The 26,636-nt window shown below is 40.8% G+C and overlaps 2 protein-coding genes across 6 annotated transcripts in view; one reads left to right on the forward strand and one right to left on the reverse strand.

Moving 5' to 3' along the window:
• The window catches only part of nr1h4 (nuclear receptor subfamily 1, group H, member 4), a 49,712-nt gene extending 42,274 nt beyond the window's left edge, over positions 1-7,438 (forward strand). For 3 of the 5 annotated variants that reach the window (XM_061917501.1, XM_061917503.1, XM_061917502.1), the window contains 5 exons: positions 44-136; positions 279-378; positions 468-614; positions 5,795-5,908; positions 7,046-7,437. In XM_061917501.1, the coding sequence (XP_061773485.1) occupies positions 44-136; positions 279-378; positions 468-614; positions 5,795-5,908; positions 7,046-7,284 (693 nt within the window). In that variant the 3' untranslated portion in view covers positions 7,285-7,437. Of the gene's footprint in view, positions 1-43; positions 137-278; positions 379-467; positions 615-5,794; positions 5,909-7,045 lie in introns of all 5 variants that reach the window. The other 2 variants (XM_061917505.1, XM_061917504.1) reach the window with 1 other exon arrangement.
• Positions 7,439-11,429: 3,991 nt separating this feature from the next.
• Positions 11,430-25,537, reverse strand: c1qtnf13 (C1q and TNF related 13). Its single transcript, XM_061917506.1, has 2 exons — positions 25,426-25,537; positions 11,430-14,228 (listed from the first exon to the last, which is right to left on the reverse strand). Exons 1-2 carry the CDS (start codon positions 25,448-25,450, stop codon positions 13,246-13,248), a joined length of 1,008 nt encoding a protein of 335 aa, XP_061773490.1. The 5' UTR covers positions 25,451-25,537; the 3' UTR covers positions 11,430-13,245.
• Positions 25,538-26,636: the final 1,099 nt, after the last annotated feature.

Consider the following 26,636-nt stretch of genomic DNA (forward strand, 5'->3'; position numbering starts at 1 on the left):
AATTACAAAGGCACTTCTTTTTCCCCCCTATCTTCTTATCCAGGAAAAACTTACTAAAGAGCAGCAGACCTTTGTGAAGGCTATTGTAGAAGCTTACAACAGGCATCAAATTCCTCAAGAAGTGACCAAAAAACTGGTACTCTACATTTGTGCTTTTAAAAAAAAAAAAAAACGCATTGAAAAATGACACGTGACAATTTAAACACACATAACCCAAGGATGCTCAAACTAATCACGTTTTTATTCATTTCTGCTTGTTGTTGCTTTCTTATCGCTAGCTTCAAGACCAATACAGCGCTGAGGAAAATTTCCTCCTCTTAACAGAAATGGCAACAAGTCAAGTCCAAGTACTGGTGGAGTTTACAAAAAATATCCCAGGTTTTTTTTTTTAACCTTTCTTCTTTTGCAAACATGCACAATATACTTGTGTATAATGCTAAGGTCCATGTGTACGGTGCTTCCAACAGGCTTTCTGTCCCTGGATCACGAAGATCAGATTGCTCTGCTGAAGGGTTCGGCAGTGGAAGCCATGTTTCTACGCTCTGCTCAGGTTTTCTGCTGCAAGATGCCAAGCGGGCACACCGAGGTTTTGGAGGCGAGGATACGCAAGAGTGGTGGGTAACCATAACTAATGTTGTTGTCTACATATTTAAAATAGGGGAGTAGTCCACAAGTAGACTTGAACAACAGTGATCATTTAAAATAACAAATTGTTATCCTTGATGCAGCGTCAACCTTATGGCACATTACCTTGTTATTTGCAATTACTGGAGTCAGGTCCTCCCATGTATAATTTATCAGTCTGTTCTTTGGGTTGCAGCAGAGATGTGCCTGTTGTTGACCTGTTGATCTCAGGACTGGTTTAGGTTACGTTGGAGCACAAACTCTTACTGGGTTCAGTTTCATTTAGGCATGTGCGGACTCATGGCAGGTAAAGACTTAGTCCGTTTTCGGCAGTGACGTGCTGTGAGGTTCATGGCTGGTGAGGCACTGACTTAATCACAGTGAGATTTACAAAAATGTGAACCCTAAAGAGTATTTTTTTCACCATTTGATTGGCAGCAGTTAACAGGCAATGTTTAATAATAATAATAATAATAATGGATTATATTTATATCGCGCTTTTCTATTGTTAGATACTCAAAGCACTCACAGAGAAGTGGGAACCCATCATTCATTCACACCTTGTGGTGGTAAGCTACATCTGTAGCCACAGCTGCCCTGGGGTAGAAGCGTGGCTGCCCGTTTGCGCCTACGGCCCCTCCGACCACCACTTATTCATTCATTCATCATTCATTCACCAGTGTGAGCGGCACCGGGGGCAAGGGTAAATTGTCCTGCCCAAGGACACAACGGCAGCGATTTGGATGTTAATAGGTGGGAAGCGAACCTGCAACCCTCAGGTTTCTGGCACGGCTGCTCTACCCACTACGCCATGCCGCCCCTAAAATTTTAAAGTCTCATACCAGCATTCTTTACACATACAAACTGTAGCACACAAAAAAAGCACATTTAATAATAAAAAAACGTTACTATGGTCTTACCTTTACTTATAAATGAAGTCCAAGCGCCAATCCTTCTGAACAAAAACATTGATAGCTTGTTTATAGAAGTCTTCCTTATCCTTCTTCAGTTTTAAAAGTCTCTCTGTCTCGATGGAGATCACTGTCTGAAGCAAACCTTTTAGCTCCGGCGTTGGCCTTCCTTTAATTATTACCTCCTGCTTCGATTGAAAGTCCAGTTTAGAAAAATGTTTTATAAAGTCCAGGGGAGAGGAAAAAATAAACGATCGCTGTCGCTGCACTTGACTTGCTAACTGTAGCTTGTTGTCACTTATTCTGCAGCCGAGTAGTCGCAAGAATGATCCCTGGGATCACTAGCGCCTTCTACCACCATGAGGCGGGAGAACAGGTGCCTCACGCAGTGCGTCTTCGCAGCCGTTTTATGATTGCCCAGCACAAGAAATACGTTACACACATACAGTTGTTGACAAAATACACTGTACATTATATACCTCAGCTAACTAAACAATGGAAATGCATAAAATAATTCATACAGCAATATGGTCTCACCGCACAGCAGCCAGCAGTTAGCCGAGTCATTGCGCAATCCATGGTGAGGCTCAACTGCTGACTCACCGCAAGTCTCTTCTCAGTATTTAAACGGCAAATGTGAAAATTCAGCGATTTTGAATAAAGATAATCTAAAACTGGTGAAGTTAAATGGAAAATAACTTCATAAAGTGTAATCACTAGATACATATAACAATTTAATAATTTTTTTTTCTTTTTACATTTTTTTTCTCTGCATGATGGCATGTGAGGCCCTGCCTCACCTGCCTCCCCTGACTGCACGTTACTGGTTTTCGGCAACATTTTGCCACACAAATGACTATGATCTGCCTCTTAGCTGGGTTCCAATTTTGGCTTGGATTTTTGTATGGAGTTTGTATGGTTACCCCATGCTTGAGTAGCTGTTTTCTGAGAACTCCATTTCATTCTACAGCACAGTCTGAAAAACATCCATGGTAGGTTCATTTGAGATTCTCTCTAAATTGTTGCTACTTTAGGTGTGATTATGAGTATAAATGGTGGTTTGTCGACAAAACCCAAAACCAGTGAAGTTGGCACGTTGTGTGAATCGTAAATAAAATCAGAATACAATGATTTGCAAATCCTTTTCAACCTATATTCAATTGAATAGACTGCAAAGACAAGTCACTTAATGTTCGAACTGGGAAACTTTCAAATTTTTTGCAAATTTTAACTTGTTTGGAATTTGATGCCTGCAACATGTTTCAAAAAAGCTGGCACAAGGGGCAAAAAAACTGGGAAAGTAGAGGAATGCTCATCAAACACTTATTTGGAAAATCCCACAGGTGAACAGGCAGGTGCCCTGACTGGGTATAAAAGCAGCTTCCAAAGAAATGCTCAGTTATTCACAAACAAGGATGGTGTGAAAAAATTGTTTAAGAACAACATTTCTCAACCAGCTATTGCAAGGAATTTAGGGATTTTACCATGTACGGTCCATAATATCATCAAAAGTTTCAGAAAATCTGGAGGAATCCTTGCACGTAAACAGCAAGGCTGAAAATCAACATTGAATACCTGTGACCTTTTTAGGCTTCCCTGCTTAGGCTGCTGCCCCCGCGACCCGACCTCGGATAAGTGGAAGAAGATGTATATATATATATATATATATATGCCCGATTGTAGCTGAGATAGGCGCCAGCGCCCCCCGCGACCCCAAAAGGGAATAAGCGGTAGGAAATGGATGGATGGATGGATATATATATATATGTATATATGTGTATATATATATATATATATATATATATATATATATATATATATATATATATATATATATATATATTCATATTTATATTTATTTTAAATGAGGACCGCCTTTGTTGTAAAGCCAATCCCAGACCCATAATTAGAAAGAAGCATGAGCCCTCTAAAAATAATCATTCAGAACTACATTAGGCTGTATATTATATTAATATATATCATAAGTCTGCATGTGGTGAGCAAATGCTTGCCCTAATGCAGTCGTCACCGATTTCCTATAAGAAAGAAAATGCAATAACTAAATATTTATGCGAATAATCCTCATGCCAGCCAGATTGGACAGTTAGACGGACAGTGATGGCCGCCGTAATTCACCGGGTCCCTCGACGCTATTCGGCTCTGAATTGTGTTGGGCAAAAATATTCACACTAAAGGCCAGTCATGGAGAATAAAGAAGCAAAGCTGTCTAAAACAACCATTGTTTGTTATCAATACATCAAGAGTCCTATTGTCCAATTTCTTATCTTTGGGGCCTGACTGGCATTTCGAAATGCTTTATGACAAACATCCTCAGCTTTTTGTTGAAAATGTCTGAACTACTGCCTTGGTGATGGATCAAACTGAATAAAAAATTGGAAATACAACAAATAGTTTTCAGGCAGTAGAAACAAAATGCACAGACAAAAAAGTGACTCAGCATACATTAAGACAAAGAAGTACTATAAAGTCGTCACTCGCCACATCATGCTTTAAATATTGCAAATTCACCACATCGCATAATTTTTTGGCATATCATTTTTTAAGCATAATTTACAATTGTTGGTCCTGAATTAAGAATTTTCAAGTAAGACATGAACTAAAAATATCAATACTACGGTAGTATTGGCCAATAGATGAGACCAAACCACCCGATTCCCTGTTCAGTATCATCACCACTGATTGGCTCAGCCTCAGACAACACTGCTATTATGGATTAAAGAGTGTAAAGGTGACTGAAGGCTGTTAATTCATGTCTAAAGGGCTCTCATAATGTTTAAACATTTTTTTTAGAGCATTGTAAACAGTCTTTTATGCTCTAGCTATAAAATGTATGTTTTAAAAAAAAAATGTATTTTCATATTTTGTATTCATCTAAATTATTATTTATAATTATTGATTCATGCCTTATGGAAATGTATTCATCACAGTCAAACAGGAGGCGCCTGTCATATGAAATTGATTTTAAAAAAATATGACATTGATGCTTGGAACAGTCGAACTTGTAAACCTTTCTTAATATTTCAGAAAAAGAAATAAATAATCAATAACTTTCTAAATTTTTTTTTTGCTCATGTTACCGAAGGAATTATTTATAATACTAGTCTTATTTTATTATATTTGTTTATACCATTGCACTCAATCACATTTAACACAGTGATTTGGTATAAAACAGTTAGCGTCCAATATGTTATTTTAATGTTGAAAAATTTTAGTTCACGCCAAGTTGGAAATTAAACCTCCTTAAACGACAACAATACATTCTTAATTTATTGTAATAGTATTTCATGAAGAAATGCTTAAATAAGTGCATATGCAATGCCAGGACACCCATACTAAACACTAGGGCTGCGAATCATTGGGTGTCCCACGATTCGATTCAATATCGATTCTGGGGGTCACGATTCGATAATATATCGATTTTTTTGATTCGATTCGATTCTCGATTCAAAAACCATATTTTTCCGATTCAAAAGGATTCTGTATTCATTCAATACATAGGATTTCAGCAGGATCTACCCCAGTCTGCTGACATGCTAGCAGAGTAGTAGATTTTTTTTCAAAAAGCTTTTATAATTGTAAAGGACAATGTTTTATCAACTGATTGCAATAATGCAAATTTGTTTTAACTATCAAACAAACCAAAAATATAACTTATTTTATCTTTGTGAAAATATTGGACACAGTGTGTTGTCAAGCTTATGAGATGCGATGCAACTGTAAGCCACTGTGACACTATTGTTCTTTTTTTTTTTTTTATAAATGTCTAATGATAATGTCAATGAGGGATTTTTAATCACTGTTATGCTGAAATTGTAACTAATATTGATACTGTTGTTGATAATATTCATTTTTGTTCCACTACTTTTGGTTTGTTCTGTGTCGTGTTTGTGTCTCCTCTCTATTGCTCTGTTTATTGCAGTTCTGAGTGTTGCTGGGTCAGGTTTGGTTTTGGAATTGGATTGCATTGTTATGGTATTGCTGTGTAGTGGTTTGTTGGATTAATTAAAAAAAACAAACAACAAAAAAACGTTTTTTTTTTAAAAATGAGAATCGATTCTGAATCGCACAACGTATTCGATTGGATTCGTATTTGAATCGATTTTTTCTCCACACCCCTACTATACACTGTGCGCGTTAAGCACAAATAAATATGAATCTTTTTTCCCTCTTATCTTTGTTGCGCCCCTTAGAGAATTCTGCACTGCTGCATTTACAGAATAGTACCTTTTGTCTTCCAGGTATATCAGAGGAGTTCATCACACCGATGTTCAACTTTTACAGAAGCATCGGTGAGCTCCACATGCTGCAGGAGGAGAAGGCTCTCCTCACCGCTATAACCATCCTGACAGCAGGTGAGCTGCTATTCACATCCAGTAGTTGTTATGGTGTTGCAGAGCTCAGATATCTAACGAAACCAGAGGTGTCCAAACTTTTTGACTTAGGAGCTGCAATGGGCTAAATACAATTCGGCCGGGTGGTTTATCCGTTAGAACCAGGGGTAGGGAACCGATGGCACTCGAGCCAGATGAGGCTCTTTTGATGACGGCATCCGGCTCTCAGATAAATCTTAGCTGACATTGCTTAACACGATAAGTAATGAATGATTCCGCTGGTAATCACACTGTTAAAAATAACGTTCAAAATATAAAATAATTCTCATCCATTTTAATCCATCCATCAGTTTTCTACCGCACCTGTTCACAAAGTCGCTTCAGAATAACAATGTTATTAAAAATAACAAGAGACTTATTATGTTGGTCTTACTTAAAAATGCACGTATTTAGTTGTATTCAGTGTTAAAAAAATATTATAAAGGGGCTCAGGGAAATACATTCTTTGCAATTGATGGTCATTAACCTGGATGACTTACAATGTTCACAAAATAAATGATAAATGGGTTGTACTTGTATAGCGCTTTTCTACCTTCAAGGTACTCAAAGCGCTTTGACACTACTTCCACATTTACCCATTCACACACACATTCACACACTGATGGAGGGAGCTGCCATGCAAGGCGCCAACCAGCACCCATCAGGAGCAAGGGTGAAGTGTCATGCTCAGGACACAACGGACGTGACGAGGTTGGTACTAGGTGGGAATTGAACCAGGGACCCTCGGGTTGCGCATGGCCACTCTCCCACTGCGCCACGCCGTCCCTAAAATAGTGCTACTCGGGGGCGCCGGAAAGGGGGGGTAAAGTAGACGGATTCTAGGGGCCCATGATGGAGGGGGGCCCAGAGAGGCCCTTAATGATGAAGAAATTATAATACAGAGTGGTCCTGTAAAGATACAGGGGCCCTGTAAAGATTATTTTCATGGGGCCCAAAATCCCTAGCGGCGCCCCTGGTGCTACTTATAGTGTCAGATATTTAAAATGAAGTTGGAGGCACATTCCCAAATTCCTTATTAAACTCGTGACGGCCGCACTAGGCCCGCGGGCCGGAGTTTGGACACCCCTGAACTAAACATACCCTAAAACTCTCCTCTAGATCGGCCTTACGTGAAGGATCAACAGGCTGTGGAAAGACTGCAGGAGCCCATGCTGGACGTGCTGAAGAAGCTGTGCGTCCTGCAGCATCCGCAGGAGCCTCAGTATTTTGCACGTCTTCTGGGCCGGCTGACCGAGCTGAGAACGCTCAATCACTATCATGCAAAAATGCTTACATCCTGGAGGATGAACGATCACAAATTCACACCGCTTCTCTGTGAGATCTGGGATGTGCAGTGACAAGAGAAGGAAAGGGGGATGTACTGCAGCATGGACATTTGAACTTGAAAGATGGTCACGGTCCACAGTGTATATATGGTGTACATCTGTTGATATACTGTACATGTTTCAAATAAACTCCTGCACAACCAGTTGGCTTGATTGTCAGTTGTATCAGACTGCTTTGATTAAAGTTATTGGCATGAATGGTGGCCCTGTGGAGATTAAGATCCATCCATCATCCATTTTCTACCGCTTGTCCCTTTCAGGGTCGCGAGGGGCGCTGGAGCCTATCTCAGCTGCATTTGGGCGGAAGGCGGGGTACACCCAGGACAAGTCGCCACCTCATCACAGAGCCAACACAGATAGACAGACAACATTCACGCTCACATTCACACACTAGGGCCAATTTAGTGTTGCTAATCAACCTATCCCCAGGTGCATGTCGTTGGAAGTGGGAGATGACTCCTGAAATACAGATAGTCCGTGGGGAACATTGGAGATACGAAGTCAATTAAAAACAACAAAAATGACCTTGTCCTACCGCAGTATAGTGACGCAAAATTACAAATGCCTCCTACTGTAACAGCTTCTTCCCTCAGGCCATAAGACTGTTGAGCGAATCAAAATAATTCTCTTAATTCCCCCTCCAAAAAATGGATTAACTGGTCGGAATATAAAAACAATATAAGATACATCCATAAACGTGGATGCATATGCAAAAGTGCAATATATTTATCTGTTCAGTAATCTATTTATTTATATTTGCACCTTATTGCTCTTTTATCCTGCACTACAACGAGCTAATGCAACAAAATGTTGTTCTTATCTGTACTGTAAAGTTCAAATTTGAATGTCAATAAAAGGAAGTCTAAGTCCAAGTCTATTTATTACTCTGCTTGGATATTAATTTGTCACGACAACGTAAATAGTTCTGTTTTTATTTTTGTACACTTAAAAATAAGTTTTGACAGTGCGTTTGTAACTACAGATCATCGTTGTCATGTTTTCACAACACGGTTATAATTCGTTTCTTGTATTTTTTGTATTATTTACTTCTACATTTTTTTTTTTGTTTATGTTTTTTTTTCTTTCTGGCACTCATCGAGGGTGGACACTCCCCTTTCCTCTCCCTTATCTCTCCTGCTTGCTTCTTTGTTTTGTCTTATCTTAACTTATTAGTGATTCCCAAAGCCCAAAAAAAGTCTGCGGGCTATAGAGCTTTTTCATTTCGGGCTCCAGTACTCTGGAATGCCCTCCCGGTAACAGTTCGAGATGCCACCTCAGTAGAAGCATTTAAGTCTCACCTTAAAACTCATTTGTATACTCTAGCCTTTACATAGACTCCCTTTTTAGACCAGTTGATCTGCCATTTCTTTTCTTTTTCTTCTATGTCCCACTCTCCCTTGTGGAGGGGGTCCGGTCCGATCCGGTGGCCATGTACTGCTTGCCTGTGTGTCGGCTGGGGACATCTCTGCGCTGCTGATCCGCCTCCGCTTGTGATGGTTTCCTGCTGGCTCCGCTGTGAACAGGACTCTCGCTGCTGTGTTGGATCCGCTTTGGACTGGACTCTCGCGACTGTGTTGGATCCATTGTGGATTGAACTCTCCCAGTATCATGTTAGACCCGCTCGACATCCATTGCTTTCCTCCTCTCCAAGGTTCTCATAGTCATTATTGTCACCGATTTCCCACTGGGTGTGAGTTTTCCTTGCCCTTATGTGGGCCTACCGAGGATGTCGTGGTGGTTTGTGCAGCCCTTTGAGACACTAGTGATTTAGGGCTATATAAGTAAACATTGATTGATTGATTGATTGAACTTCCTTGTTGCCTCTTTTTGCACTGCTCTCCAAATCTCAACATTGGAACTATTTAACCGGCCTCAACAAAATTGACAAGATCTTAGGTTTGGGGGAACCTGCTGTCGTGATGAAGCGGTTTTTGCTGGACACACGACGGACTCTTGGGAGAAGGAGGAGTGCCGTGTGGCTGGCGACCCTTTTCTGTCGAGGACGTTTTGAGACTTTCCCGAGGGACAGGGCAGTGAAGACACAACAAACTTCCTTCTTGTCTTTCACACACCTGTTGTTGTTGACTTTGGACTAGCGACTGCAATACATCAAAGCCGCGGAACAGAGACACACTACGGGCTTACACACACACATCCACAAAAATATACGCCACACATACACACCCCATCCCCCCAACCCAACGCCCTCGACGCAAATCCCATAGTGGTGATGAATGGATGGTCAGCATCGGAGAGCTACGGCCTACCACCATGACCTTGAAATACCTTCCTTCTGTTGCTAGATATCTCAAGATGTATGTTGTGATATGTATATGTGCTTTGCTATGGAGGTTTTTTTCCACTCCAGACTGGGCCCCCTTACGAGCCCAGTCTGGATTGTATTTTTTTACTCATCCTTCCCCTTTTTCTCATCTTTTACCCATCAGCGTTCTTGTTCTGTAACCCTGTACACTGTTTGTTTGTCTAATCTTGAACAGGTTTGTGCTGAAAACAAAGTTTTGTTGTACTTGTGCAATGACAATAAAGACCTATCCTATCCACTTTCTGTTTGTCTCCATTTTCCACCACGCCTGTGGTCTGAGCGCTGGCCTCATCATCTGCCCCTGATTGGCAATCAGGACACACATGTCCCTGGTTGCTAATAAAGATGTCTATTTATGCCAGTCCATTTTGTGCACCCCAGAGCTGGACATAGTTGTTTTTTGTGTGTTACCTATGTTTTCCTCAATAAAAAGGGCTTCTTTTCTGCGCTTGCACGATGTTGCTGCACCCCAGCGTCCAGACAAACACTGAAACGCAACAGTCATTAAACAAGGACCACCTGTAGAATCGAATACATGTGGACAGTCTGTATTTACACATGCATATAATCCATCCATCAATCCATCCAATTTTCTACCGTTTATTCCCTTTGGGGACGCGGGGGGCGCTGGTGCCTATCTCAGCTACAATCGGGCGGAAGGCGGCGTACACCCTGGACAAGTCGCCACCTCATCACAGACATGCATATAATATGCAAAATGTCTTTATTGAATTACTAACTTTTTAGTTAATTTTCTGCCACTTATTGGGCAATACGCCCTGAGATCGGTAGGTCGTGAGTTCAAACCAAAGACTATAAAAATTGGACCCATTACCTCCCTGCTTGGCACTCAGCGTCAAGGGTATGGAATTGGCGGTTAAATCACCAAAAATTCTTCCCGGGCGCGGCCACCGGTGATGCTCACTGCTCCCCTCACCTCCCATGGTGTGATCAAGGGTGATGGGTCAAATGAAGAGAATAATTTTGCCACACCTAGTGTGTGTATGAGACAATCATGGGTACTTTGGGGCGGTATAGTTCGGTTGGTAGAGCGGCCGTGCCAGCAACTTGAGGGTTGCAGGTTCAATCTGTCTGGAGCCGCAACTACTGTAGTTTTATTAGTATATTCTATTGGAGTGGTTCTCAAACTGTGGCACGGGTACCAGTAGTGGTACGCAGGGTCCATCTCATGGTTTGGCAAATACTAATTTAAGTGATTAGTGTTTTCATTTTCCAATATCAATCAATCAATCAATCAAAATTTACTTATGTATCCCTTAATCACAAATGTCTCAAAGGGCCACACTAAAGTAGACCAGTTCAAACACAGCGTTACTGTTCAAACTTTGGGTAAGGTTAAAGTGGCCAAAAACATTAAATATACTTGTTGAATAAACGCTCTGCCTTGTTTTTCATGAATACTTGGGCCTACTACGCTACCGTATTTTAATGTTGGTCATTATGGTGGTACTTGGAGAGCCAAGTGTTTCTGAGGAGGCACAAGGTAAAAAAAAAAAAAAGTTTGAGAACCATTGTTATATTATGTTGTTTTGCATTCAATATTTAGAAGAGATACAGTAAGAATAAATCTTTTTTGGCCCTGCAATGAGGAGGGACAAGTGTTAGAAAATGGATGGATTGATGAATGTCCACCGCAGGGGAAACTTGTTTTTGGCTCACCAAGACAGGAGACAGACAGACTGCACTGAGATTGTCATTGTCACATATAAAAACACAAAATAGAACTTAAGAAACATAAGAACAGAGGTTAAAAAAAGTACAGAGAAGTTAAAATACAAGTAAAAATATTAAAGTAGACCAAGTCAAATGTGGCTAATTTCTTATGAAAAAGTTAGTTTTTATTTTCAAAAGGGATGTTACATGTTGAAAAAAAAAGTGGTAGGTGGGACAAGCACCAATTAAATTGATTTCAATACGAGACACGTGTTTTATGTTAAGAGCTCCATCACAAAACCAATTAAGGTCACAAGATAAGGTACTATTGTATTTATTTCATTTTTATTTTTCTCTTTTTATTTATTTTTTCATTTTTATTAATCAGTCCAACAAAATAAAACACAATAATACAGTTCCAATTCCACAACCAAACCTATCCCAGCAACGTTCAGAGTAGCAATCAACAGAACAATTGAGAGGACACACAAACATGACACAAAACAATCCAAAAGTAGTCAAACAAAAATGAATGATAGCAACAAAAGTATCAATATCAATAATAAATCCAACATAGCAGTGATTAGAAACCCCTCATTTATATTATAAAAACATTTGTCAAAGTGGCTTACACTTGCATCGCATCTCATAAATTTGACAACAAACTGTGTCCAATATGTTCCACAAGGATAAAATATTTTTGTTTCATTTAATAGTTAAAACAAATTTAAATAATGGATCCCCTATTCCAGGGGTCGGCAACCTGCGCATGCGGCTCTTTAGCGCCGCCCTGGTAGCTCTCTGGAGCTTTTTCAAAAATATATGAAAATGGAAAAAGATGAGTGGAACAAAACATTTTTTGTTTAAATTTGGTTTCTTTAGGAGGACAAACATTACACAAACCTCTCTAATTGTTATAAAACACACTGTTTGTATTAAACATGCTTCACGGATTCAAGTATTTGGTGAGCGCCGTTTTGTCCTACTAATTTTGGCGGTCCTTGAACCCACCGTAGTTTGTTTACATGTATAACTTTCTCCGACTTTCGAAGACGTGTTTTATACCACTTCTTTTTCTGTCTCATTTTGTCGACCAAACTATTAATGTTGTGTGTGAATGCACAAAGGTGAGTTTTGTTGATGTTATTGATTAATGTGGCGTGCTATTCAGACATGTTTTGTCCCTGCATGACTGCAAGCTAATCGATGCTAACATGCTATTTAGGCTAGCTGTATGTACATATTCCATCATTATGCTTCATTTGTAGCTATATTTGAGCTCATTTAGCTTCCTTTAAGTCCTCATAATTCAATTCACATCTCATGACACACTATCTGTATGTAATATGGCTTTTAATTTTTTGCGGCTCCAGACGGATTTTTTTTTTGTATTTTTGGTCCAATATGGCTCTTTCAACATTTTGGGTTGCCGACCCCTGCCCTATTCCAATATATGACTACAGTAATTATTATCCAAACTAAAGGCAGTTTTTCTACTGATATCATCTCCATACTTTGTGTATACCAGTCAGTATGAGTTGGACTATCAATATATATAATTTTTTTTAAATATTACCCTTGTTGTTATGATGCATATTTTCATTAAAAGGCTAAAAAAAAAACATAATATTGTATCCATATCGTACATTCTTAAAGACAAATCTTTGTGTTATTTTTAGTTTTAAGTACATCAACATTTCAGCGTGTTGTCTTTACCAATGCGCCTTTATGCTCTATTTTTCCAAATTGTATTTTTTTTCTATGACTCATTACAATGCATCACTTCAAACATGGCATGTGTAAACATCACTAATTGATTACTTGTGTCAGATTACCACCTTGTGGACATACACGACAATGCACCAGACACATAAAATGATCTTTGGTTTGTAAAAAAAAAAGTAAACACTTTATGTTTATACACTTCTCTATGCAGGAAAAGTCCCCATTAAGTGTATACCACTTCTAAGTCTGTGTTAGTGGTATGAGTGAGAGGCTGCAGGATAGACCAAGAAGCCAGAGAAGGTGATGTACCTGCCCTGGTTGCTGTACACCGCATAGCGCTCGTTCTGCTGACTGTACAACCACACAGTGTCGCCCTGGCGAAGGGACAGCAGCAAGCTCTGACTCTGCATTTCCCGCCTCTTGGACGTGTCCTCGTCAAACACCATGGCCTGCACCTGGCCCGTCCCGGTCATCAGCTTCACAGAAACGGCCTTGCGAGGGTGCTTCCCCACTGTGAAAGCAAAATAGTACGCCCCCGGGAAGCGGCATGTGAACCTGCCCGAGGATGTGTTAAAATGCCCCCCGATGTTGACGTATTCCACATCGAAGGTCAAAGGTGACTTGAGCTTCTGTTTGCTGCTCTGACCTATAACCGGGGTAGTCCGTGCCACCGAGAAGGCGGATCGTGGCTGCTGTGCCCAGGACCCGGCCTGAGGGGGGCAGTCGGAGTGAGGAGTCAGGTGGTTGCTGATGTAGGTGCTGGAAGAAAGGTCAGGATAGACGAGGTAACCCGAGAAGGTGATGTAAGGGCCGGCATTGCTGTAGAGAGCATACTGAGAACTGCGCTGCAGCAGCAACCACACTGTGTCCATCTGCTCCAGCGGGATCATGACACTCTGACTTTCAACTTTCCGGCCCTTCCTGCGGTAGTCGTCGTACGCTATGGCCTGCACCTCCTGCCCGTTCTTCACCAGGATGACAGACAGCATTTTCTTGGGGAATTTCCCCACGGAGAAGGAGAAATAGTAGGCTCCCGGGACGCGGCAGCGAAAGTAGCCGCTGTCCGGGTTGAAATCCCTCCCGATGTTGACGGTCAGTTTGTTGAAAGTCACCACGCTCTGCTTGTCGCCGACTATGCTGTTGGTGCGCGTGGCCGAGAAGGCTGAGCCCGTAGTCGCCGGTGGTCCGTGCAGGGGTGAGACTGGGCCACAGCAGGTGGTCATGATCAGTATGGCTGCCAGGTGACAGGGTAGGAGGACAACGGTCAGAGAAGACAACAATCGACTCCTGCATGTTTGTGTGTGTGTGTGTGTGTGTGTGTGTGTGTGTTCTTGTATTTCTACCCTTCTTGAGACATCAACAAGGAAAAGTACCTTCCACATGAGGACCGGTGTACAAGTTAGGACCCAAATTATGGTTTGAATACAGAAAACCATTGCATTTAACAGAGAGCCAAATACTATAGTCTCTGAACATTACTCCTAAGTAAAGTTTTTTTTTAATTTAATGTTGAAGTTCAGTTAAAGTTAAAGTACCACTGATAGTCACACACACACTGTGTGTGGTGAAATCACGCTCTGCATCTGACCCATCCCCTTGTTCCACCCCCTGGGAGGTGAGGGGAGCAGTGAGCAGCAGCGGTGTCTGTGCTCGGCAATCATTTTGGTGATTTAACCCCCAATTCCAACCCTTGATGGTGAGTGCCAAGCAGGGAGGTAATGGGTCCCATTTTTATAGTCTTTGGTATGACTAGTCTTTGGTTTGAACTAGGCCTGGACGATATTGCCTTTTTTTTAATATCGCAATATTTTTAGGCCATATCGCGATATACGATATATATTACGATATTTTGCCTTGGCCTTAAATGAACACTTGATGCATATAATCACAGCAGTATGATGATTCTATGTGTATACATTAACACATTCTTCTTCATACTGCATTCATATATGCTACTTTTAAACTGTCATGCAGAGAGGGAAATCACAACTAAGTCTATTGACCAAAAGTGTATTTATTAAAGTTATTAAGCAATGGCACAAATATTCAAGTCATTTCCAAAACAGAAAGTGCAAGATTGTCAGAGACATCTTAAGTGTCAAATAAAAATGAGCTGAATAATAGGAAATCAAATCGCATTCGTCCTTCACTATGTGGTATGTTTCTAAGGTTATGAAATTCTCTTCATTCTCTAGCGAGTGACTTTTCAAATGATGCTACATATTAGCAGTAATGCTACTTTTTATAGCAACGCTTTTTCCCCCCACACTTGACAAATTACGGTTGTCTGTTCGAAATATTCCCACTTGAAGCCGAACCACCGCCAGACGATGGAAACCCTGCTGTTTTTATTGGGAAGTAAGTCTTCCTTCTTTTGTTACCAGATCCGCACCTTCTTTCTCTCGTACGGCTACGTTAGCAGCTAACGTTAGCCACGCCGCTACCTCTCTGCTGGGCGAGGACGTGTATGTGACGTATGACATGACAGTTTGTGACGTAGGTAAGAATGTGCGCCTGCTTGTCTGTGAGGAAACACAGGAAAGAGCGAGGAGAACCTGAAATGTACGCCTGCAGCTAAAAGTCCTGCGTGAGAACGTATACTCGAATATTACGATATAGTCATTTTCGATATCGCACAGAGACAAACCCGCGATATATCGTATATATCGATATATCGCCCAGCCCTAGTTAGAACTCACGGCCTACTGTTCTCAGGGCGGACACTCTGCTTACAAAAGTTAACATTGACAGGTGAAAAGCCAGCAATACGTGATAAAACAAGATGGCAGATAAAAAAGGACTTCCCTGTTCATCCCCGAAAAAACACGCCTGGTGAACACCGGATTTTACGACTTCCGGTGCTGACGTAAGCACATTACAAAATACAAAAAAAAGAGATCTCATTTGCAATCCTGGTGGTGAAATCTATCGAAATGAGGGTGGTCCCAAAAAGGAGGGATTTTTCAAATGGACTGTGTGTCGGTTATAAAAGTGTTCCCCCTCTGGTCAACATATGAAATAACAAGTGTGTGTAAAAATGTTAAGTGCTCCCCCTCTGGTCAACATATGAAATAACAAGTGTGTGTAAAAAATGTTAAGTGCTCCCCCTCTGTACAACATATGAAAAAACAAGTGTGCATAAGAAATTGAAATAAGTCCCCTTTGGCTGAAAGGCTTCACGGCTGCAGAGGGGTTAGTGCGTCTGCCTCACAATACGAAGGTCCTGCAGTCCTGGGTTCAAATCCAGGCTCGGGATCTTTCTGTGTGGAGTTTGCATGTTCTCCCCGTGAATGCGTGGGTTCCCTCCGGGTACTCCGGCTTCCTCCCACTTCCAAAGACATGCACCTGGGGATAGGTTGATTGGCAACACTAAATTGGCCCTAGTGTGTGAATGTGAGTGTGAATGTTGTCTGTCTATCTGTGTTGGCCCTGCGATGAGGTGGCGACTTGTCCAGGGTGTACCCCGCCTTCCGCCCGATTGTAGCTGAGATAGGCGCCAGCGCCCCCTGCGACCCCGAAAGGGAATAAGCGGTAGAAAATGGATGGATGGATGGATGGATGGCTGAAATTAATCAAATAAATGAAACAACAATGTATATAGAGACATACTGTAATAACTTGAAGTAAATAATGAAGATTAAAAACAAGATACAAACAAACAATTCTACAAAAAATATATATATATTTATAAGAGCTTACCTTTTTTTATATTTGCCTAATATGTGTATATTATTAATGATGTCCCGAGGGAACTCTCCTGAAAGAATCAATAAAGTACTATCTATCTATCTACAAATCTTTATATATCGAGAAAGATGGGTTCTAAAGAGGTAAGGATTTTTCGGAGATCTCAAGAAGGTAAAAAATACAAGAATGTGTGTGTGTGTGTTTATCTTTGTGTTACCTTCATAAATGTGGCTAAATCCAGTTCTACCTGTAGCTGAGGCACTGCTATTTATAGTGGCACTGACTCAAAGGGGTCATATTGTGGTTTCTTTTTCGACAGTTCAACACTTCCTTGTGGTCTACATAGCATGTAATGGTAGTTCATTTGTCAAAATTTTGCAGAGATTGTGTTTAACAGACGGTTTTCAAGTTGCTTTCTGACTTTAAATAACTTTAAAAAAAAAAAGTTTAATTTGAACCAACACAACATGCTAGTACACTTCAAACCAGGCAACACCCAGAGAGACAGACTGGTTGCGTCCTAAAGACCAGAGAACCCACACCCACAAAAACAATCAGTTGTATGCTATGCTGTGTAATGATGAATGCACTGATGATTCACGTATTGGAGGAACAAAACAACCACGAAGCCGACATATGACACAGCATAGACGGCCAAACTCTTCAGGCCAAGACTCAGCTGTCTACCTGCACCTCAAAGAGAAACAGCACTTCCTTGAGAACAAAAATGTACAGATTCTGGACAGGGAGGATGTGTGGTACAAAAACGGACTTACAGAAGTCATCTATGTCAAGTTTGAAAAACATCCCTTAATGGAACAATTTCCCTTGTGGATCATTAAAGTTTGTGCAAGTCTAAGTCTAGGTACCTAGCATTCAAAAAAGCGGTTATTCATCCTCTCCTTAAAAGACCTAACCTCGATCCTGACCTCATGGTAAATTACCGACCGGTGTCTCACCTTCCCTTTATTTCAAAAATCCTTGAAAAAATTGTTGCGGAGCAGTTAAATGAACACTTAGCGTCTAACAAGCTATGTGAAACCTTTCAATCCGGTTTCAGGGCAAATCACTCCACGGAGACAGCCCTCGCAAAAATGACTAATGATCTATTGCTAACGATGGATTCTGATGCGTCATCTATGTTGCTGCTCCTCGATCTTAGCGCTGCTTTCGATACCGTCGATCATAATATTTTATTAGAACGTATCAAAACACGAATTGGTATGTCAGACTTAGCCCTGTCTTGGTTTAACTCTTATCTTACTGATAGGATGCAGTGTGTCTCCCATAACAATGTGACCTCGGACTACGTTAAGGTAACGTGTGGAGTTCCCCAGGGTTCGGTCCTTGGCCCTGCACTCTTCAGCATCTACATGCTGCCGCTAGGTGACATCATACCCAAATACGGTATTAGCTTTCACTGTTATGCTGATGACACCCAACTCTACATGCCCCTAAAGCTGACCAACACGCCGGATTGTAGTCAGCTGGAGGCGTGTCTTAATGAAATTAAACAATGGATGTCCGCTAACTTTTTGCAACTCAACGCCAAAAAAACGGAAATGCTGATTATCGGTCCTGCTAGACACCGAACTCTATTTAATAATACAACTCTAACATTTGACAACCAAACAATTAAACAAGGCGACACGGTAAAGAATCTGGGTATTATCTTCGACCCAACTCTCTCCTTTGAGGCACACATTAAAAGCGTTACTAAAACGGCCTTCTTTCATCTCCGTAATATCGCTAAAATTCGCTCCATTCTGTCCACTAAAGACGCTGAGATCATTATCCATGCGTTTGTTACGTCTCGCCTCGACTACTGTAACGTATTATTTTCGGGTCTCCCCATGTCTAGCATTAAAAGATTACAGTTGGTACAAAATGCGGCTGCTAGACTTTTGACAAGAACAAGAAAGTTTGATCACATTACGCCTGTACTGGCTCACCTGCACTGGCTTCCTGTGCACTTAAGATGTGACTTTAAGGTTTTACTACTTACGTATAAAATACTACACGGTCTAGCTCCATCTTATCTTGCCGATTGTATTGTACCATATGTCCCGGCAAGAAATCTGCGTTCAAAGGACTCCGGCTTATTAGTGATTCCCAAAGCCCAAAAAAAGTCTGCGGGCTATAGAGCATTTTCCGTTCGGGCTCCAGTACTCTGGAATGCCCTCCCGGTAACAGTTCGCGATGCCACCTCAGTAGAAGCATTTAAGTCTCACCTTAAAACTCATTTGTATACTCTAGCCTTTAAATAGACTCCCTTTTTAGACCAGTTGATCTGCCGTTTCTTTTCTTTTTCTTCTATGTCCCACTCTCCCGTGTGGAGGGGGTCCGGTCCGATCCGGTGGCCATGTACTGCTCGCCTGTGTATCGGCTGGGGACATCTCTGCGCTGCTGGTCCGCCTACGCTTGGGATGGTTTCCTGCTGGCTCCGCTGTGAACGGGACTCTCGCTGCTGTGTCTTGGATCCTCTTTGGACTGGACTCTCGCGACTGTGTTGGATCCATTGTGGATTGAACTTTCACAGTATCATTTTAGATCCGCTCGACATCCATTGCTTTCCTCCTCTCTAAGGTTCTCATAGTCATCATTGTCACCGACGTCCCACTGGGTCATTATTGTCACCGATGTCCCACTGGGTGTGAGTTTTCCTTGCCCTTATGTGGGCCTACCGAGGATGTCGTGGTGGTTTGTGCAGCCCTTTGAGACACTAGTGATTTAGGGCTATATAAGCAAACATTGATTGATTGATTGATCCATCCATCTTCTTCCGCTTATCCCAGCCTAAGCAGGGAAACCCAGACTTCCCTCTCCCCAGCCACTTCTTCCAGCTCTTCCCAGGGAATCCCGAGGCGTTCCCAGGCCAGCCAGGAGACATAGTCCTGCCAACGTGTCCTGGGTCTTCCCCGTGGCCAAAACACCTCCCTAGGGAGGCGTTCGGGTGGCTTCTTACCAGATGCCCGAATCACCTCATCTGGCTCCTCTCGATGTGGAGGAGAAGCGGCTTTACTTTGAGCTCCTCCCGGATGGCAGAGCTTCTCCATCCTATCTTGCCGATTGTATTGTACCATATGTCCCGGCAAAAAATCTGCGTTCAAAGGACTCCGGCTTATTAGTGATTCCTAAAGCCCAAAAAAAGTCTGCGGGCTATAGAGCGTTTTCCGTTCGGGCTCCAGTACTCTGAAATGCCCTCCCGGTAACAGTTTGAGATGCTACCTCAGTAGAAGCATTCAAGTCTCACCTTAAAACTCATTTGTATACTCTAGCCTTTAAATAGACCTCCTTTTTAGACCAGTTGATCTGCCGCTTCTTTTCTTTTTCTCCTCTGTCCCCCCCTCCTTTGCGGAGGGGGTCCGGTCCGATGGCCATGGATGAAATACTGGCTGTCCAGAGTCGGGACCCAGGATGGACCGCTCGCCTGTGTATCGGTTGGGGACATCTCTATGCTGATGATCCGACTCCGCTTGGGATGGTTTCTTGTGGACGGGACTCTCGCTGCTGTCTTGGATCCGCTTTGAACTGAACTCTCGCGGCTGCGTTGGATCCACTATGGATTGAACTTTCACAGTATTATGTTAGACCCGCTCGACATCCATTGCTTTCGGTCCCCTAGGGAGGGGGCGTGGGGGGTTGCCCACATTTGTGGTCCTCTCCAAGGTTCTCATAGTCATCATTATCATCGACGTCCCACTGGGTGTGAGTTTTCCTTGCCCTTATGTGGGTTCTTCCTAGGATGTCGTAGTCGGAGAGGTTTTTGCAGTCCTTTGAGACATTTGTGATTTAGGGCTATATAAATAAACATTGATTGATTCTCACCCTATCTCTAAGGGAGAGCCCCGCCACCCGGCGGAGGAAACTCATTTCGGCCGCTGGTACCCGTGATCTCGTCCTTTTGGTCATAACCCAAAGCGAGTACCATGGACTCAGACTTGGAGGTGCTGATTCTCATCCCAGTTGCTTCACACTCGGCTGTGAACCGATCCAGTGAGAGCTCAAAATCCTGACCAGATGAAGCCATCAGAACCACATCATCTGCAAAAAAGCAGAGACCTAATTCTGCAGCCACCAAACCGGATCCCCTCAACGCCTTGACTGCGCCTAAAAATTCTGTCCGTAAAAGTTATGAACAGAATCGGTGACAAAGGCGGAGTCCAACCCTCACTGGAAACAGGTCCGACTGACTGCCGGCAATGCGGACCAAGTTCTGACACTGATCGTACAGGGAGCGGACCTTAAACAAGTTGAAAAACTTATTTGGGTGTTAACATTTAGTGGTCAATTGTACAGAATATGTACTGCACTGTGCAATCTACTAATTAAAGTTTCAATCAATCAATCAATCCAGTTGCGATCGATTGAATGCCCTGAGATGACAATGACTTGGATGAATGAGAGCATTCATAGACATTTACTTTATAGATAACCAGCATCTCTAGTGAAGAGGATGTATTCTATTTAGTGCTGTCACATTATTTATATTTTTAATCGGATTAATCACACTTTTTAGTTTGGATTAATCATGATTAATCACTTTTCTTAATGCATCTGTGGTACTTTTATTGACAACATTTCCGCTGGTATAATCCGCCAGTGTAATCTGTCATCCATTGCTTGATGTCATGGTACTGGTACTGTTTTTGCTAGCGGCTGCCTCAAAAACTTGTTTTGTTTATCATTTTAAACTTGTTTTTTGCTTCATTAAGAGTATTCATTGCTGCAAAATGTGCAATATATGCAAATAACCACGGCTGTCTTTTTTAACTCTCGTTAGGGTGGATTTTGAATCAGAAACATTTCTCTCTCCTCACTTATCTTTGCACTGACGTACACACTAAACTGATCATTGACAGCACAGCAACTCACACTGAGCATCCACAAATAAAGTAAAGTAAATGTGTGGACAAAATAAAGTATGTGATTGATCTATGTTTATATAGTACATGTGATATTTTTTGTGATTAATCACATGAGTTAATGCATTGCATTTGACAGCCCCAATGTTAATAAAATGATTGTATGTTTTTGTCATGTTATTTGATAAATATTGTTGAGTTGAGTCTGTTCAAGTGCCAATTTTACAGGGATAAAGTTACTAGAGCAGAAGTGTAATTCAGGCATATCAACGTCAATGTATTGTAAGGTAAAGGTTTTCCCGGGTTTCTTTCTCAGACAAGACAGTTTGGACTTTGTTATTTATTTTTTTGTATGTTTTGTATCTTTTTTTTTTTTGGTGCTCTTGATTGGTATTAGGCTATTTCCTGTTTGGTCTCTGTGTTTTGCTGCACCTTTACCTTGTGTTCCTTGTCCTGCCCGCACACCTGTTTCACATTGTTAATTGATTCTATTTAGTTCCGCCTTAAGTTCACTTAAAGTACCAATGATTGTCACACACACACATGCACACACTAGGTGTGGTGAAATTTGTCCTCTGCATTTGACCCATCCCCTTTCTCAGCCCCTGGGAGGTGAGGGGAGCAGTGGGCAGCAGCGGTGCCGCACCCAGGAATCATTTTTGGTGATTTAACCCCCAATTCCAACCCTTGATGCTGAGTGCCAAGCAGGGAGGCAATGGGTCCCATTTTTTTTTTAAGTCTTTGGTATGACTCGGCCGGAGTTCGAACTCACAACCTAGCGATCTCAGGGCGGACACTCTAACCACTAGGCCCTCCTTCAGCACCTGTTCATTTTCTTCTGTATGCCAAAGTGTTCTGAGTTCCTGCTAGACCTGTGTTAGGGACTTCCTGCTTGCACTTTGCCTGACTTCTCTGCATCCTACGGCATTGTCACCGTAAAATTCGTATTCGACCTCAATACGTGAACTAAATACAACCCCCTGCCCCTATCTACAAACCCCGTTTCCATATGAGTTGGGAAATTGTGTTAGATGTAAATATAAACGGAATACAATGATTTGCAAATCATTTTCAACCCATATTCAGTTGAATATGCTACAAAGACATCATATTTGATGTTCAAACTTATAAATATGTTGTTTTTTTTGCAAATAATCATTAACTTTAAAATTTGATGCCAGCAACACGTGACAAAGAAGTTGGGAAAGGTGGCAATAAATACTGATAAAGTTGAGGAATGCTTATCAAAAACTTATTTGGAAAATCCCACAGGTGTGCAGTCTAATTGGGAACAGGTGGGTGCCATGATTGGGTATAAAAACGACTTACCAAAGAATGCTCAGTCTTTTGCAAGAAAGGATGGAGCGAGGTACACCCCTTTGTCCACAACTGCGTGAGCAAAGAGTCAAACAGTTTAAGAACAATGTTTCTCAAAGTGCAATTGCAAAAAATTTTGGGATTTCAACATTTACTGTCCATAATGTCATCAAAAGGTTCAGAGAATCTGGAGAAATCACTCCACAAAAGCGACATGGCCGGAAACCAACATTGAATGACCGTGACCTTCGATCTCTCAGACGGCACTGTATCAAAAACCGACATCAATCTCTAAAGGATATCACCACATGAGCTCAGGAACACTTCAGAAAACCACTAGCACTGAATACAGTTAGTCGCTACATCTGTAAGTGCAAGTTAAAGCTCTACTATGCAAAGCGAAAGCCATTTATCAACAACATCCAGAAACGCCGCCGGTTTCTCTGGGCCCGAGATCATCAAAATTGGACTGATGCGAAATGGAAAAGTGTTCTGTGGTCTGACGAGTCCACATTTCAAATTGTTTTTGGAAATATTCGACATCGCATCGTCCGGACCAAACGGGAAGCGAACCATCCAGACTGTTATCGACGCAAAGTTCAAAAGCCAGCATCTGTGATGGTATGGGGGTGCATTAGTGCCCAAAGCATGGGTAACTTACACATCCGTGAAGGCACCATTAATGCCGAAAGGTACATACAGGTTTTGGAACAACATATGCTGCCATCTGAGCACCGTCTTTTTCATGTACGCCCCTGCTTATTTCAGCAAGACAATGCCAAGCCACATTCAGCACATGTTACAACAGCATGGCTTCATAAAAAAAAAGAGTGCGGGTACTTTCCTGGCCGGCCTGCAGTCCAGACCTGTCTCCCATCGAAAATGTGTGGTGCATTATGGAGCGTAAAATACGACAGCGGAGACCCCGGACTGTTGAACGACTGAAGCTCTACATAAAACAAGAATGATACAGAATTCCACTTTGAAAACTTCAACAATTAGTTTCCTCAGTTCCCAAACGTTTATTGAGTGTTGTTAAAAGAAAAACTGATGTAACACAGTGGTGAACATGCCCTTTCCAAACTACATGGGTACGTGTTCAGCCATGAAATTCAAAGTTAATTATTATTTGCAAAAAATAAAAAATAAAGTTTATGAGTTTGAACATCAAATATCTTGTCTTTGTAGTGCATTCAATTGAATACGGGTTGAAAAGGATTTGCAAATCATTGTATTCCGTTGATATTTACATCTAACACAATTTCCCAACACATATGGAAATGTGGTTTGTATATCAGTAACGCCACACCTTGTTGTGTTGCCTCTTTATATGTTATTGATGGTATGCATAACTGCAATATTGATGGTACTAAAATGATTAACTTGGCTCAGCCCCCACTGACGGTACCCCAATGCAGGACCCTTCACTGGGTATGTCACCTGCATAGTGCGGTTGATACTGTCTGTCCTCTCTATGCACACACAGGACTCGATTAAGTTCTGCTTCACCTGACCTTGTGTGAGTAGAACAATGTTTTTTTAGGGGGCAGTGTTTGGTGAGGCGAGGCGAAAAAGAGCAGCTCATAAAAAGACGGGTGATGCTCTTTTAGTTGAATTTTAATGTTAAATTTAGATCAATAAATAACTTGATTTTCATTTCAAGGTCCCATGCTGCACCTGGCTCAAAGATGCATTTTAAAAGTGTTGTTTGCAGACACAATATGCTATGTTTTAAATGTTTTATGTTATTTCTACCAAGAGGATTATAGACTTTATTTTCTTGCCAAAGACACATTTTCACAACATGTACATGCATAAACACAGGTGCATCTCATTCAGTTAGAATATATTTTAAAAAAGTTCATTTATTTTAATAGTTCAATTACATACTACACAGAGTGAAAGGTAGTATATTTTTTCATTGTTTAATCATTTTTAATAATTAAAATCTACAGCTAATAAAAACTCCACATTCTATATGTGATAAAATATGGAAGAAACTGTCAACAAATTCAATATTGTATTGTATTTTTTTGCACTGTCTGCCTTTAAGTAGTATTGGTATGAACTGAAACCCTGAAATCAAACTGTTGCAGCATATTCTAAGGTATTGAGATGCAGTTGTATTTTTCAAAGGTTCAAAGGCTAATGATTACAAAGCGATAGCTGAAAACGTTTTACCTTTGTCACGCCACCTATAGTGGTGTATGTATGTTTGGACTTTTCCCTCACAATGCCCGTAATATACACACTATAGATTCAAAACAGGTTAAAAGATGACTGAGTAAGCTGGTTAAAAAATCGGAAAAAAATGCAATACTTGCAGCATTTAAGCCTTTATATTGGTATAATTAGGAAAAGACTCAAACATGTTTTATGGTAAATTACATTTCCAAATAATTTAATATTGCCATGATATTTAAAACAGTGTCCGCCTGGTTATCTGAGTTATAGGTTGTATTTACTCACTTTTTTTCCACCAAATATTTCTGTGAAGTTATGCCAAAATAATACTTTTGCACAATAATAAAACGACAAAAATATTTAAAAAAAAAAACCCACCTGCCAGCATGCCAATTCCAAACATCCTCTTTTTTTAGTCAGTTTTGTTTTTTTTCATTACATAAAGTTCCGGTAAGTTGGACCAATGCTCATGTCCTAGTAAGTTGACATATCAGGCCTGAAGCGCAAATAAGTGATCATTTTGTCTGCATGTGTGAAGAGGAGGAGCTCAAAACTATCCTCCAATCTTTGGCCATGCACAGTAAAAAAAAAAAAAAGGTCAAATGGAAGAACTGCAGTCCAGTGTTAAGTCTAATTATTGCTTTGTTTAGTCTAACACAGCTGTTGTAACTTGATAAATAGCAGGACCATGAGACTATTGCTTCCCTGCTATGTGACACAATATATATACCGTAACAGAAGCAGAGTATACTGTCGTTTATTTAACTTATATTTGTTGGTATCGTATTTTTTTCTCTTTTCTCTCAATATATCTATTATATCTATAACATATTGAATGTATGAATTGGGATTTTGTGTCAATGTTTTACTCCAAATATCTTCAGTATTATTTACACATTTATTTTACTCATTGTAACCCTTTTTATTGTCTATGTACCGTTAATTTTATACATACTTATTTTGTGTTGTATTTATTATTACATTAGAGTTATTATATATTTAATGTTTTAGCTTAGTTTTAACATCTTTACTTCATGCATGATACCTTTGGTACGGAAAGTATTCAGATCCATTTAAATTATTCATTCTTTGCTTCATAGCAGTCATTTGCTAAAATCAAAAAAGTTAATTTTATTTCTTAATAATGTACAATCAACACCCCATCTTGACAGAAAAAAAATGAAATTTGGATGTTTTTTCTTGCAATTTTTTTACAAACCCCAAAACCAGAGAAGAAATTAAAATAAAAAACAATGATTTGCAAATCCTTTTGAACCTATGTTCAATTGAATAGACTGCAAAGACAAGATACTTCAAGTTTGAACTGGAAAACTTTATTTTTTTGCAAATATTAGTTCATTTGGAATTTGTTACCTGCAACATGTTTCAAAAAAGCTGGTACAAGTCGCAAAAAAGACTGAGAAAGTTGATGAATGCTCATCAAACACTTATTTGGAACATCCCATAGGTCAGGGGTCAGAAACCTTTTTGGGTGAGAGAGCCATGAAAGCCAATTATTTTAAAAATGTATTTCTGTGAGAGCCATGTAATATTTTTTAACACTGAATACAACTAAATGCGTGCATTTT

The sequence above is a fragment of the Nerophis ophidion genome, linkage group LG12 (assembly GCF_033978795.1).
Source record: "Nerophis ophidion isolate RoL-2023_Sa linkage group LG12, RoL_Noph_v1.0, whole genome shotgun sequence".
Taxonomy (NCBI): domain Eukaryota; kingdom Metazoa; phylum Chordata; class Actinopteri; order Syngnathiformes; family Syngnathidae; genus Nerophis; species Nerophis ophidion.